A 13,491-nucleotide genomic window follows, 5' to 3' on the forward strand; every position below is an offset into this window, starting at 1 on the left:
GTATTTATGTATGATTTTGCTTATGGCTAACTATTGTTGAAAAGTACAATGGAGTTGGTGTGAGTCTAGGAAATTTACCTCATTGGATTATTCGGTGTTTGGAATTTTGCACTCATCGTATTATTCGGTGTTAAGGTGAAGGGAGCATTTCAGCGCAGAAAGAAAAGTGGGAGTAGTGCACCAGATGGTTCGGTGAGGGCAAACGACGTCACCGGACTAATTTTTATAGAGAGGGTGTAGAAACGAGTCAGGTAGAGATGAACGCACCAGAACATCTAGTGGTTATGTCTTGTGTACATCTGACTATTTATTGAATAAATTCTTGCGGAGAGGTTACAAATAAGAGTTTGGTGTATGTGAACTAACCGGATAATCCGGTGATGGATATGAGATCACCGGAACTTTTCTTATGGAGAACATATTAGCGTGTATATGTGAACATGCACATGTGCCTTTGTCTCCCATACATGGGGCACTCTAGGCGACACCACGACGCGCGCAATCACAGGAGTGGCCTCCCACAATTCCAGGAGCCAGGATTGGATACGACAACAACCTAGGGTTATTCTCATGCTTAACCATTCTATGTTTAGCATGCATACATGCGTATCGCGTGTATTGCTCCTAATCTGTTGCCTCCCCCCTCTCTCTCATGTAATCTATATATGTACCGATCCTTGGCTAATGGAAATCATTGCGTGAGTATTTTATTCTTGCACGCTCTCATGGTATCAGAGCCGCCAGATGCCTGGCCTCCACGGCTGGAGGAACCACTAGTGGACGTGCTCGCTAGGAAGGCAGAAGGTGCAGACGATTTGTTGGTCATGGTTAGCTCCTCCCAGGACATAGATATATTCACCAAGGGTTTGTCATCTTCCCTGTTCACGGAGTTCAGGTCCAGTCTGAAAGTCCGCTTCGCTCCTGCTCTGATTGCAGGGGCGTGTTAGCGTGTATACGTGAACAGGCACATGTGCCTTTGTCTCCCGTACATGGTGCACTCCAGGCGACACCACGACGCGCGCAATCACAGGAGCAGCCTCCCACAATTTCAGGAGCCAGGATTAGATACAGCAACAACCTAGGATTATTCCCATGCTTAGCCATTCTATGTTTAGCATGCATGCATGCGTATCGTGTGTATTGTTCCTAGTCTATTGCCTCCTCTCTCTCATGCAATCTATATATGTAACGATCCTTAGCTAATGAAAATCATTGCATGAGTATCTTATTCTTGCACACTCTCATGGTATCAGAGCCGCCAGATGTCTGGCCTCCACGGCTGGAGAAACCACTAGTGGACGTGCCCGTTAGGAAGGCGAAAGGTGCAGATGATTTGTTGGCCAGGGTTAGCTCCTCCTAGTACGTGGATATATTCACCAAGGATCTGCCATCTTCCCTGTTCATGGAGTTCAGGTCCAGTCTGAACGTCTGCTCCGCTCCCGCTCTAATTGTGGGGGCGTGTTAGCGTGTATACGTGAACAGGCACATGTGCCTTTGTCTCCCGTACATGGCGCACTCCAGGCAACACCACGACGCGCGCAATCACAGGAGCGACCTCCCACAATTCCAGGAGCCAGGATTAGATACGGCAACAACCTAGGATTATTCCCATGCTTAGCCATTCTATATTTAGCATGCATACATGCGTATCGCGTGTATTGCTCCTAGTCTGTTGCCTCCCCCCCCCTCTCTCTCATGAAATCTATATATGTACTGATCCCTGGCTAATGGAAATCATTGCGTGAGTATCCTATTCTTGCATGCTCTCAGAACAAATTTTCTGTATGCAAATGAAGTTGAACTCACTGGATGGTCTGATGTTCAGAGCAAAACGTATCGGAAATCCGGTGTTCACAATTTCTGTATGATGTGCTTTTATTTGAGGATTTTTGTTTTGAGATAACCTAGAGATAGTTTTGAAGTGGGAGAAATATGTGCTTGTTTCATGATGTGCAGGTGATGGATGCAACTTAACAGTTGACAGCAGGATAATCAGAGCCAAGCGGGAGGCTTGGTGGCGGACAATTAAGGAGGCTAGGCGGAGTCAAGTGTGATCTTAGCGGTAGACGTGAAGGTCAAACAAAGCATGGATGGAGAAGGATAAAGATGGCGCGTTGACAAAGTCAAACGAAATGGATGTTGGTGCAAGTAACAAGGCGGCTCGAGGGATCAGGAGTGAGAGAGATTTGTCGACGGTCAGGATCGTAAAATGGAGTACACGTGTCGACATCAGAGCGCTTGCTTAAGGTGTAAGCAAGTGGCGAGTCATATTTTTATAAGTGTGCAGAGGGTTTTACGGTTGGGTCTTAAAACTGTGGGAGGATTAGAGGAGTATATGACACCATCGTGAATTGTAGGAACGAGAATGACGGCTAGAGGGGGGTGAATAGGCGCCTCAACAAATTTCTTTCGAAATAGATGGTCTTTTCCCATTTCTTACCCAACGCACCTCAAAACGCTCAAGCGGAAGCAAAAGAATCAGAGAGACAAAGTAAGAAGACTAGTTCCATGGTAATATGACTCCACGGATGGAATATGAACTATAGGTTCCATTTAAGACTATTCTATGTGTCTTTATGCTAAAAAAACTCGCAACTTTCAAAGAAACTAGAGAAGATGGACACCGAACAAGTTTATCCTCCAAAATGATAGTGTAGTGGCAAGGAGACTCAAGATCCGCTCAAATACATGAGTATGTGTGTGTTTAAGCCACTAGCATCAAGAAAAAACAACCCCGAAAAGGTGAAAAACTGCAGCTCAAAGAAAAGATCACCGGGTAAAGAATCTCTCCAAGTTGATGATCTAGAGGCAAGGGTACTCAAGATCCATGAGCCTACACTAGTATGTGAGTTTTTATGCCTCTAGCAACAAGAAGAATGACTTTATAAGATGTTAAAATTTGATCCAAAAAACCAAAATAAAAATCAAAACCGAAACCGAAAAACTTGTAAACTTGCAAGGGAACCAATAGAGGAAAACTAGAATGAGGAGATTTTAAGCATAAGAAAAAAAAACATAAACTTCATTACTCAAAGAGGCCAGTCCTATTTTAAGCGGATTACAAAGATTTATCTTTCAAAACTCTCACATATTACATAGGCTAAGCACTCATTCTTCTCTCCTCTAAAATCCTAGCTCTAAAACTCTCAAATGAGTGGTACAACATGGCTTAAGTGGCTGGTTCAAACTCTTCCATAGCCCTACCCCTCTATTTATACACCTAGAAAACTTGACCTCTAAGTTTCCTAGCTTTTACCCAAAATACCCCTCTCTTGTAATACACTCCTACCTACCACCGAGGGTATTTTGGTCTATTTTTTCTCCATTTATCGGACGGTTGCGACGCCTTCACAACTTAGCTTCATTTCGACTCAAGTTTCGCGATGGTGCCACGTACTCCTCCAGTCTCCCCACGGTTTTGAGGCCAAACTGCGAAACCGCCTGCACGTTTCTCAAAGCGTGACTCACCGCCTTACTTACACCTTAAGCAAGCGCTTCGATGTCGAGCGTGTACTTCGCCATGCGATCCTAACCGCCGATAAGTCTCTTCCGCTCCTGATCCCTCAGACCGCTTTGTCACTTGCACCGACAACCCCTTCGCTTGACTTTGTCAACACGCCATCTCCATCCGTCTTCAATGCTTTGCTTGACCTCCATATGTTCAGCTAAGATCACTTTTGACTCTGCCCAACCTACTTGATCGTCTAGCACAATCACTCCGCTTGGCCCCCATTATCCCGCCGTCGATCGTCAAGTTACATCCATCACCTGCACATCATGAGACAAGCAAACACATATCTCTAACTCTAAATCCAATTAGTCTATAATAAATATGTTTAAATAAAATCTCAAATCAATTCAAATCACATCAAAGCTAATGCAAAACCGAAGATCATCAAACCAAATAAATGACAATGTCAATCACTCATCACAAGTAAATCAAGGTACATTTTAACTTGGTTTCTCATGAATCTTATGTCGAGGCGAAGCTAAGTCATGAAGGCGCCGCAATCGTTCGATAGACGGAACAAGAAATAGTTCAAAATACCCTCGGTGGTAAGTAGGAATGTACTACAAGAGAGAAGTATTTTGGTAATAAACTAGAAAATTTAAGGATTGAGTTTCCTAAGGCTATAAATAGAAGTGCAGGGCTATGGGAGGAGAGACACCAACCACTTGAGCCCCTTGTGTAACCCATCTGAGAGCCTAGTGTTAGGGATTTAAATGAGAGGAAAATAAGTGCTTAGACTATGTAATATGTGAGAGTTTGAGAGAAAAATCCTTATAGCCCGTTTAAAATAGAGCTGATCTCTTTGTGTAATTAAGTTTATATTTTTACATATGTTTAAATTTCCCTTCGTCTAGTCTCTCTATTGGTTCTCTTGTGAGTTTGTAAGTTTTTATTTTTTATTGTGATTTTTTTCTTCTTTTTAGCTATATTTTTTCACTTTTATGAAGCAATTCTTCTTGTTACTAGAGACATAAATATTCATGTACTTATGTATTTGAGAGTCTTGAATTCACTCGTCTCTGGAACATTAGCTTAGAGAGTTACTTTTTTCGGTGACTGTCTTTTTGTTTTGATTCATTCAAGTTTCAAGCTTTTATGTATAAAGACATATGAAATGGTCTTGAATAAAATTTATAGTTCATATTCCATCTGTTGAGTCATGTTGATTTGAAACTTTTTTTTCTCCTTTTATCTCTCTTAAATTTATACTTCTATTTATACGTTTTTAAGAGCATCAGATGAAAAAGAAAAGTAGATCCTCTCTCCCCTCTAATCGCCTATTAAGTACTACAAACCTGCTGCTCTAGCGTCTAACAAGGACCGCGTCAAATTTGTGACGTTGCGACATGTCGCACTGTTGTTGGTAGAAGAAAAATGTCCTGACATCATATAAGAGTCGAGTAGTCAGACATGTGTTGATCTTGTTTGAAAGGAAAAATGGCCTGCCAAGGATACTTCTGTACCTGTTGTCGATGCAATAGGATCAAGGTAAACTGTCAAGCATAATTCTTTGTTTACTTTGCCGCAGAGGTAAATTAGTATCCTAGGCCGTGTCTTGTGTGTGCTCTGGGTTACCGTCAGACTGTCCTACAGTGCTACACACTTGTCAGTGGCACTACCCAAACATGATGCAGGAGTATGTCTCTTTGTTAGGAACACATGACAATCTTGTTGCTTTCCAGCATGGGCCAGCTGAATCCAGATGCTATAATTTCACCTACCCTAAGTAAGAGGGGAATAATAATTTATAAAAAGAGATATAATATTCTGTAGTCGAGCACCATAGAAATAATATATTGTAGCATTAAATTCTATCTGTGAGATACAAAAGCTCACAATGGAGTTCAGTGTGAAGTCAAAGGATCCTAGTTAGGACCAGTTATGACTGCTGCATCGGGTGGTCCAAAACTAGCCAAATTTCTCATGGGCCTCCCCAACAATTTTTGTAAGGCTTGTTTGGTTTGAGCCCTCAACTAGCCTCACCAAAATTTTAGTGTCATTAAAACATAAGGAATGCTAAAATATGGGCGAAAAAAATATTGTTTGGATTGTGGCTTGTCAATTCACAGGTAATACCGAAATGCAAAAGAAAAAATATTGTTTCGATTTCAATCTTTCAATTCTTGCCAAAGTAGTACACACATGCTATTGTTTTTTCCTACTAAACATGCCCAAATAAATTATTATTTTGTAGATATAATTGTAAGAAATATAATAGTGCAAACGAAGCATAATTCGAATATATTGTTTAGTAGATATAATGATTTAAAACTTGTTAATATATGTTTTTGGAATCCGCGCAGCATTGTATTCCATCTGAGCTGCTGCCACCTGGCTTTGCTTCCATCGGCTGGGCACTCAATACATTGGCGAACGATTTGGGCGCCCACGTTTTCACCCACACCTGAATGGGAAATGAGCTTGATTAGGCGAGCCAATTTTTAGTCTCCATTCAAACACACACCAAAAAGTTTGGGCATGACCAATATTTTGGTCAGGCTAGCATTTGAGCAATCCAAACATGCCCGTAGCGTTGTACCATCGCGCGCATGGAAAACATTGGTGAGATAGCGATTGTCTTGCCAAATGGGTTGCTAGTTAGCAGCCAGTAGCATGCATGTCATCATCGTGACACGAGTAAATCAAGAGAGACAAGACGGTATGTATCTGCGTGTGATGCATGGGCCTGTCGTTATGTATGCCAAATTGCTTTCAGCAATCGACGGCCTTTGCTTTTCAATACCTCGTATGGAAACACAACATTAGCACAAGCTTAGCCGTGGCTCATAAAAGGTGGAAGGAAATTCTATAAAACCATTCATCAAAAGATCTCTACAAGATTCTAATCCATATTATTCTTCTCTGATTCAATAACTGATACATGCAACTAAGAGAAATGAGAATGACACGTAGTATACACAAAAGTCTCCTTCCCATAAAGCCCCTCCTCCTGCGTACCCTCATGGCGAGCCCATGCTTCATGTGGAGCATGATGGAAAGCTCTTCGGTTCCACGACGTACCCGGGCACGACCTCCACATCGAAGTTTCAGAGTGTGGCCACCGCCAGCAGCCTTCATCTGCAAGAACGCCACCTCCTTGCCGAGGCACGTGCATGGTCCGGTGTTGAACGCGATGAACTTGTAAGACTGTTCGGGCCGTAGCTTCCCTTCCTCGGTAACCCACCGCTCCGACCGGAACTCCACGCAGTCCTTGCCCCACACGCCCTCCATCCTACCCATGGAGAAGTTGAACACCAGTATCTTGTCGCCCGCCTTCACCTCTTCCCGCTCGATAGCAGTGACGAACCCAGAGATTTCAGGAAGCCTGAACTGGGTGCAGTCTGTGCCTATGCAGGTTAGGTTTTGCTCAAAATTTGATCAATCTAAGTCACGAATTTTCTCATAATCTATATACAGGTAGGAGCGGAACCCAGACGGATGCCCAAAGTCGCCGGGCCCTGGGTCCACCACTGCTCGGCAGCACGTCGCCGGCGACCACGGCCTTTGTTCGAACGGGACGGCTGGGTGACGCCGCCCTAAGTATAGGGACTCGCAAAGGGCAGCGTGCAGGCACACCAGGCTGTTGAGCTCGCTCGCGTCAAAAGTCACCATGCCGCTGGTCGTGTCAGCGACGGCTGCGCCTTTCCGTGAGGCGATGACGAGGGACAGTTCGTCTAGGAGTTTCTGCTCGACGCACGGGTTCGTGGGCACGAGGCGGACGAACCACGTGAGCGCCGCGCCCGTCGTGTCGCGGCCGGCGAGCAAGATGGTCGTAACAGACCCGTGGTCGTGTCGTGTCCCGTAAGGACCCGTCGCTACTGTCAGTAGTGACTTCGTAACAGACGAACGATGACAGCAAGTCTGCGGAGTTAGTGACCCCTTCGTTCATCTTGTCGGTCCGGCGCTGCGCAATCGTCTCCGCGACCAAGCTGTCGATGGTCCTGCGAGCAATGGCCATCTTCCGCTCCATACGATGGAGGGGGAGAACCGTTTGTTCACTCTCCGGGCCACCCGTACGATCTGGGGATCTTCCTGTGCCGCTTTCGCCCGCCGTGTTGGCCACTCGAACGGCAAGAACCGACGTGCGCACCGGAGGTTTGGGCCTCGGCCGCGCGGTGAGCACCGAGCAGTGAGTGAGGTGCGTGGGCTGGGTAATCCCTCTAGAGCTTTCAAGGCCCGTGCGGACTGGAAATATTTTCATCGTGTCGGCTGATTGCAGCAAGCCGGGCCTAGTATTCTCCGAGCGCAACTGATGTGGCGCCCCCCGCCCCTTCTTGGCACGGGCCGATTGCAGCAAGCCGGGCGCTCCCCCTTCTTGGCACGGGCCTAGTATTCGCCGAGCGCAACTGATGTGGGGAGATCTGCTTGGCTGTCGAGCATGAGAGCATCACACTGGGCGTAACATAACGGAAGCATCGCTCCAGATTTCAGATTAGAGTGACAAGAAATTTGTTTCTGATTGTCAATAGTGTTTGCCAGCTTGTTTGCTGAAAAGGATATATAGGTTCCAGTGATAGGATTCTACCGATCTCAAAGGTGCTGTGTGCGAATCCAGGTCACTGATCACACTGACGTTAATACGGTTAACATTTTCGATCAGAAAGTCTCAGGATAAAGTCCCAAAACACACATAAATCACGTTAACTTCGTCCTGCTGGCCCATGCCCCGAATCACCACAGCCAAAAGGTTTTGGAGACTCCGGCCCTATCACTCTATCCAACACTCGATCACTTGCACAATTGTCCGCAACATTTCTCGGTGCAGGCAGCTAGCTAGGCAAGCAGACCAGACACCCTGTTCCAACGCAGAAGATAGCTCGCTCTTCCCGGCGACCATCATCCGCGTCAGAAAGAAAGGCAGAAAAAGAGAGGAAGGAGACCAAGCTCCGCTGCTCCCATGCGATGAGACGCGGCTCCCGACCAATTTGCACACACACGTTAACGATGCGAGAGCACGAAACTCGTGGCCACCAAGGCAGCAACATCCATCTGCTGCAATCTTGTTTGCGCTTCGCTAGCTTTCGCGTTCTGGCGATCCGCAGGAAAGATGGCTCGAGTACTAACTACTAACTAGGACGAAACGAAACTACAGAGGCCGGCGCTTGGCCACGGGCTCACTGGCTTGCTCAACGATCGATTCGCTTCGCCGTCGCTTGGGTAGAGCTCCTCTGCGCTGCGCATGCAGTCGAGGCCGCGCACAGGATACACACCGGATCAGCACTTGATTAATGGCTGCCTGCCCATCACCCGTTGGCGCTTAGCAGCGCGCCACATCGCGCGACGTCACGTCTTGCACTTGGCGTCGCGTGCTGTGCTGTGCTGTGTCTGCAGCCGGCTTCTGCGCATGGTCCAGCCCCGGCTACAGCTTACAAACTTTGCTGTGGTCCAACGCGGCTGCTCCAACATTCAGCCGTGAAGTAGCTGTGTCACCTACCGCGGGTGCAAGCTGAGTTCTAACAGGGCGCATCGATTAGCTGCAGTGAATTCACAGTTCACTAGTATCTGTGATTTCAAGTTACAGGGACCGATGCTTTAGCAGGGGGGTTTGCTAGGTAGTAAGCTTTTTTCCCTCATCAGATGCTTTAGCAGGGGTTTGCTATATTATAACCATGTACTTTTAATCAAACAAGTTAGAATTATATAAAAGATATAGAGAACCTTTACAGTACACCATGATACTAGATGATGGAGAGTATCATTATTGTGATCCAACCGTCCATTTTAGTAGGTATTATTGTAATTATCTTGATACCTTTAGAGGTAATTACGTCATTGACTGACCGGACTTCAGACCTTCGCCACCTATCATCGACTGACCGACGGAGGGTGGAAACTCTAATAAATGAAATGAACAGAATAAGTGAAAGCTTATCCGAAGAATAAACTAACATTTTGATCTTCCATAATTAAACATATAATTTACAAGTTTATCATAGTTTTTTTTTCCAATCCTACCCTTATGATACCTATGATACTCTTTAATGATACCCATAATACTGATGGGCGATAGAGTATCATTGGACCAATCTAAACCACCGGATGAAGAAAATGGACGGTATACACTCATTTAGGTGTACTGTAAAAGTCCTCAAGATATAACCATACATTCAAGTATAGCTGCATGCGTAACTGTCCAGCTATTCCGTAGTTAGTCTAAATATCATGAAAATAAATAGTTGTTGGTCGATTCATATTTGACAGAAGGGGCTAGTAGTTTCAAGCTGTTGATACTGTTAGCAAGCTGAGCACTTGTTTTTGTTATGGCATGGTGGCTTTAGGTGTGGGTAGAGTGCCTAGCTTGGCCGGTATGCGTCCTTGATCCTCTTTTGCTGTTTGCGGTGTGTTGAGTTTGTGGTCTTTGTAATACTGTTATTTGTTTTCAATAGAAACAGAGCTTGTTCTTGGATAAAAATATATATATATTTGACAGAAGGGGCCATAAATGATGAGCGTGCGGTGTCAATTTAGAATAACTTCTGACACGGGCGTAGACAGTAACGTAGGAGCAGGTTCGAAGCAACTGCCCAAATAACTAAACATGGGATTAGTCGGAAAAAACTAAAAATGGAATGTGCATTCATCTACAAACTTTAATATATGTTTATACTCCAGAAATGCAGAGTTTATCACCCCTCCAGGAAATGATATGCTTGAAAGTTTCCTATAGAATGAAAAAAAGAAAGCAAGAGCATGCATGCATGGGAACTCCGACAGAAATACACGGGTACAATCACGTCATGTGACTTAAACATATATCGCAACGTACATATGCACATATATGCTGGTGCAGTACATGAAGGCCTCAATTTTTTTGCTAGTATAGCACGCCAAATTACCAAGCGCACATCGATGGCGTTGCCGGGCACATGCATGCATGGATATACGTTCTGATACCCGTCACACTATACGTGTAGCTACGTCCGGCCGTATAACAGCGTAACACGCCGTGCAGCCGCGCGAGACGTGTTCAGTCAGGAGCTAGCTAGCCGTGGCAGGCGTCCCTTCTCCTGACCCTGACGGCGAGCCCATTCTTCATATGAAGTATGATGGACAGCTTGGGCTCCACGACGTGCCCCGGCACGACCTCAACGGCGAAGTTCCAAAGCACGGCAGCCGCAGCGGTTTTCATCTGCACGAACGCCATCTCCTTGCCGAGGCACGTCCGCGGCCCGGCGTTGAACGAGATGAACTTGTAAGACGGCTCGTACCGCAGCTTCCCTTCCTCGGTGATCCACCTCTCGGGCCTGAACTCCATGCAGTCCTTGCCCCAGACGCTCTTCATCCTGCCCATGGAGTAGTTGAACACCAGTACCTTGTCGCCTGCCTTCATCTCCTTCCCGCTAGGCAGCACGTCGTCGGCGACCACCGCCTTGTGCTCGAACGGGACGGACGGGTACAGCCTCAAGCACTCGCACAAGGCTGCGTGCAGGTACAGCAGGTTGGCGAGCTCGCTCGCGTCGAAGCTCATCATGCCGCTGGCTGTCTCAGCCGTGTCGACGACTCTCCGGGAAGCAATGGGCTCAAGCTCGTCCAGTAGTTTCTGCTCGACGCGCGGGTTCTTGGAGAGGAGGTAGAAGAACCACGACAGCGCCGCGCCCGTCGTGTCGCGGCCTGCGAGCAAGAGGTTCACTGTCGTGTCCCGTAAGAACTTGTCATCATTGTCACTGGTGTCTTCGTGACAGATGAAGGATGACAGCAAGTCGGCCGAGTTACTGATGCCTTCATTGAGCTTGTCGGCCCTGCGTTTTGCGACGGTTGCGGCGACGAAGCTGTCGATCGTCCTTCCAGCAGCGGCCATCTTCTTCTCCTGACCTACTTCAAGCCTGTTCATCAGCTTCCACAACGGCACGGGGATGATGTGCCGTAGGAAAAGCGTCTCCAACGCATCGTCCATCGCGCGCGCGAAGGGAACCACGGGCAAGCCGATCGCCAGGCACCCAGGGTCGACGCCGAAAACGAGAGTGCAAGTCATGTCGAACGTTAACCTCAGGAACACGTCGTGCAGATCACACGGCCTTCCCTCGTCGGCGGCGTGGGCAAGGAAAGGCAAGAGGCTCTTCTCCACCATGTCGCGGCTGCACCGTGCCGAGAAGGCGCGAAACCGAGGACCGGTCATGAGCATCTGTGCCTTCACCCGCTGGCGCCGCCACGACTCCCCATCGGCGTTGAAGATGCCGCCGCCAAGGACGTCGAAGATTTCGGCGAACTCGTCACCTTTCGGGTAGTTGACGAAGTTGGACGTGAAGATGTGCCGCACGTTGGCCGGGTCGCAGGTGATAAAATACCGCACACCGGTGACCCCTGCGCGGGCTTCGAAGTTGCAGCCCGTGCCGGTCAGGACGGCGGTGGCCCAGTCGTGGAAGCTGTGGATGTTGGCGATCATGCCGGGGAGATGACCCACCATCGGCCATTCGGTCGGCTCCGAAGTGCTCGTTTTCTTTGATTGCAGGTGGTAGTAGTAAAGGATGAGGCAGCAGAGAATAGGAAACAGCTCTATGGACAGAAACAACGCATCCATTTTTTGGGGGAAAGTTGGATGGAAGATTACGATGCAACATGGCTATTTGTAAGCGATTGATCCATGGTCTGTGAGAGGCAGGTGAGATGTCTGCCATCAATTCTTCTGTGAGCAATAGTATAATGCATGAACGATTGGGCTTATCGTTTCCCTCCCTCTTTCGCTTCTCCTTGGACCCAATTGGAGAGATGCATCTCTACATTACGTGCGGGGGTATATGCACCATCCAATTGTGCTTCGACGTTTGTGCAAATACGTTATAGTGAACAGAATATGGGTTGGTTTATTTGAATTTTGAAATTTACATCAATCTCGAGGCACATTGAACGGTGGTGATGGTACATGTACTGATGCACGCTTGCAGAATCCATGTTCGACGCAGTAGAACTAGAAGTCCAGAATTCTGCAAAACAAGGATATCTTATTGGATTTCTAAATGGTATGGATTGATACGTGTTCACCAATACTCTCCATCTATAGTGTATCTCAAAAGAAAGAAAAATATCTATACAGATTGATTTTGGATGTTTTTTAGAAAATGCATCTTTTCACCCTTTTAAGTGTAGGAAAATGACTGCACATTTTCTATAGGCAAAAGAAATTGTGATCGAAGAAATAAATTAATTATTGTTGTGATTGAAAATCGTTTTTTTTGCATGGAGAAAATGAAATTTATTTGTCTTTTAATGTATACCTCTAATCTTATTTCTTTTTCGAAAGTGATAGGTGCTCCCTGAGAAATGTTTGGATGGTAGCTGATGGTCTGGATTACCCCGAATCCAAGGGTATTGAGATCGACAAGAGGTAGTGGGATGGTGGATCCGTCACGACAACACGGAGCAATAAGCCTTCCTCGAATGCGGTTTTTCCTACTCTTAAGCACATGTACTGCACCGTTAGATATGCACTGAGATAAGAATAATATATGTAACGGAACAATATTTGATTTTAAGTCATTTGATGCTTGATTAACGGAATAATATTTGATCTTAAGTCATTTAATGCTTGATTAGATCCATTAGTATTGATTAAAACAATATTTGATTTTGAGTCGTTTAATGCTTGATTAAATCCATTAGTATTGATTAAAACAATACTCCCTTTGTTCGAATATATATATATATATATATATATATATATATATATATATATATATATATATATATATATATATATATATATATATATATATATATATATATATATATATATGGCGTAGATTTTGTTTTAGCACATAGACCAATAATATAGAGAAGATGTCTAAGTTCTCCAAACGAATTCAATGATACTCTTTATCTCCACCATGCCAACCACTTGCTCTTCACATTCCTCGCCTGAGTTAAAATGTCATGCACGAAGGCATGTGCATTAATTCAACAAGTGAGCAACGAGCTGATGCTTAGTGCCAAATGGAAAAGAAAAGGCGTCAGTGCCAAAGGGATTTTTTGAATGTCTGTAGGCG

At 45.7% G+C, this 13,491-nt stretch overlaps 1 protein-coding gene and 1 pseudogene across 1 annotated transcript; both read right to left on the minus strand.

Moving 5' to 3' along the window:
• Positions 1-6,343: 6,343 nt before the first annotated feature.
• On the minus strand, positions 6,344-7,712 carry LOC133914887 (noroxomaritidine synthase 2-like; annotated as a pseudogene).
• Positions 7,713-10,236: 2,524 nt separating this feature from the next.
• LOC133916944 (noroxomaritidine synthase-like) lies at positions 10,237-12,173 on the minus strand. Its single transcript, XM_062360841.1, has one exon. The coding sequence runs from the start codon at positions 12,027-12,029 to the stop codon at positions 10,494-10,496; it is 1,536 nt and encodes a 511-aa protein (XP_062216825.1). The 5' UTR covers positions 12,030-12,173; the 3' UTR covers positions 10,237-10,493.
• Between the last annotated feature and the right edge of the window lie 1,318 nt (positions 12,174-13,491).

This window comes from Phragmites australis, chromosome 4 (genome assembly GCF_958298935.1).
Source record: "Phragmites australis chromosome 4, lpPhrAust1.1, whole genome shotgun sequence".
NCBI classification, from domain to species: domain Eukaryota; kingdom Viridiplantae; phylum Streptophyta; class Magnoliopsida; order Poales; family Poaceae; genus Phragmites; species Phragmites australis.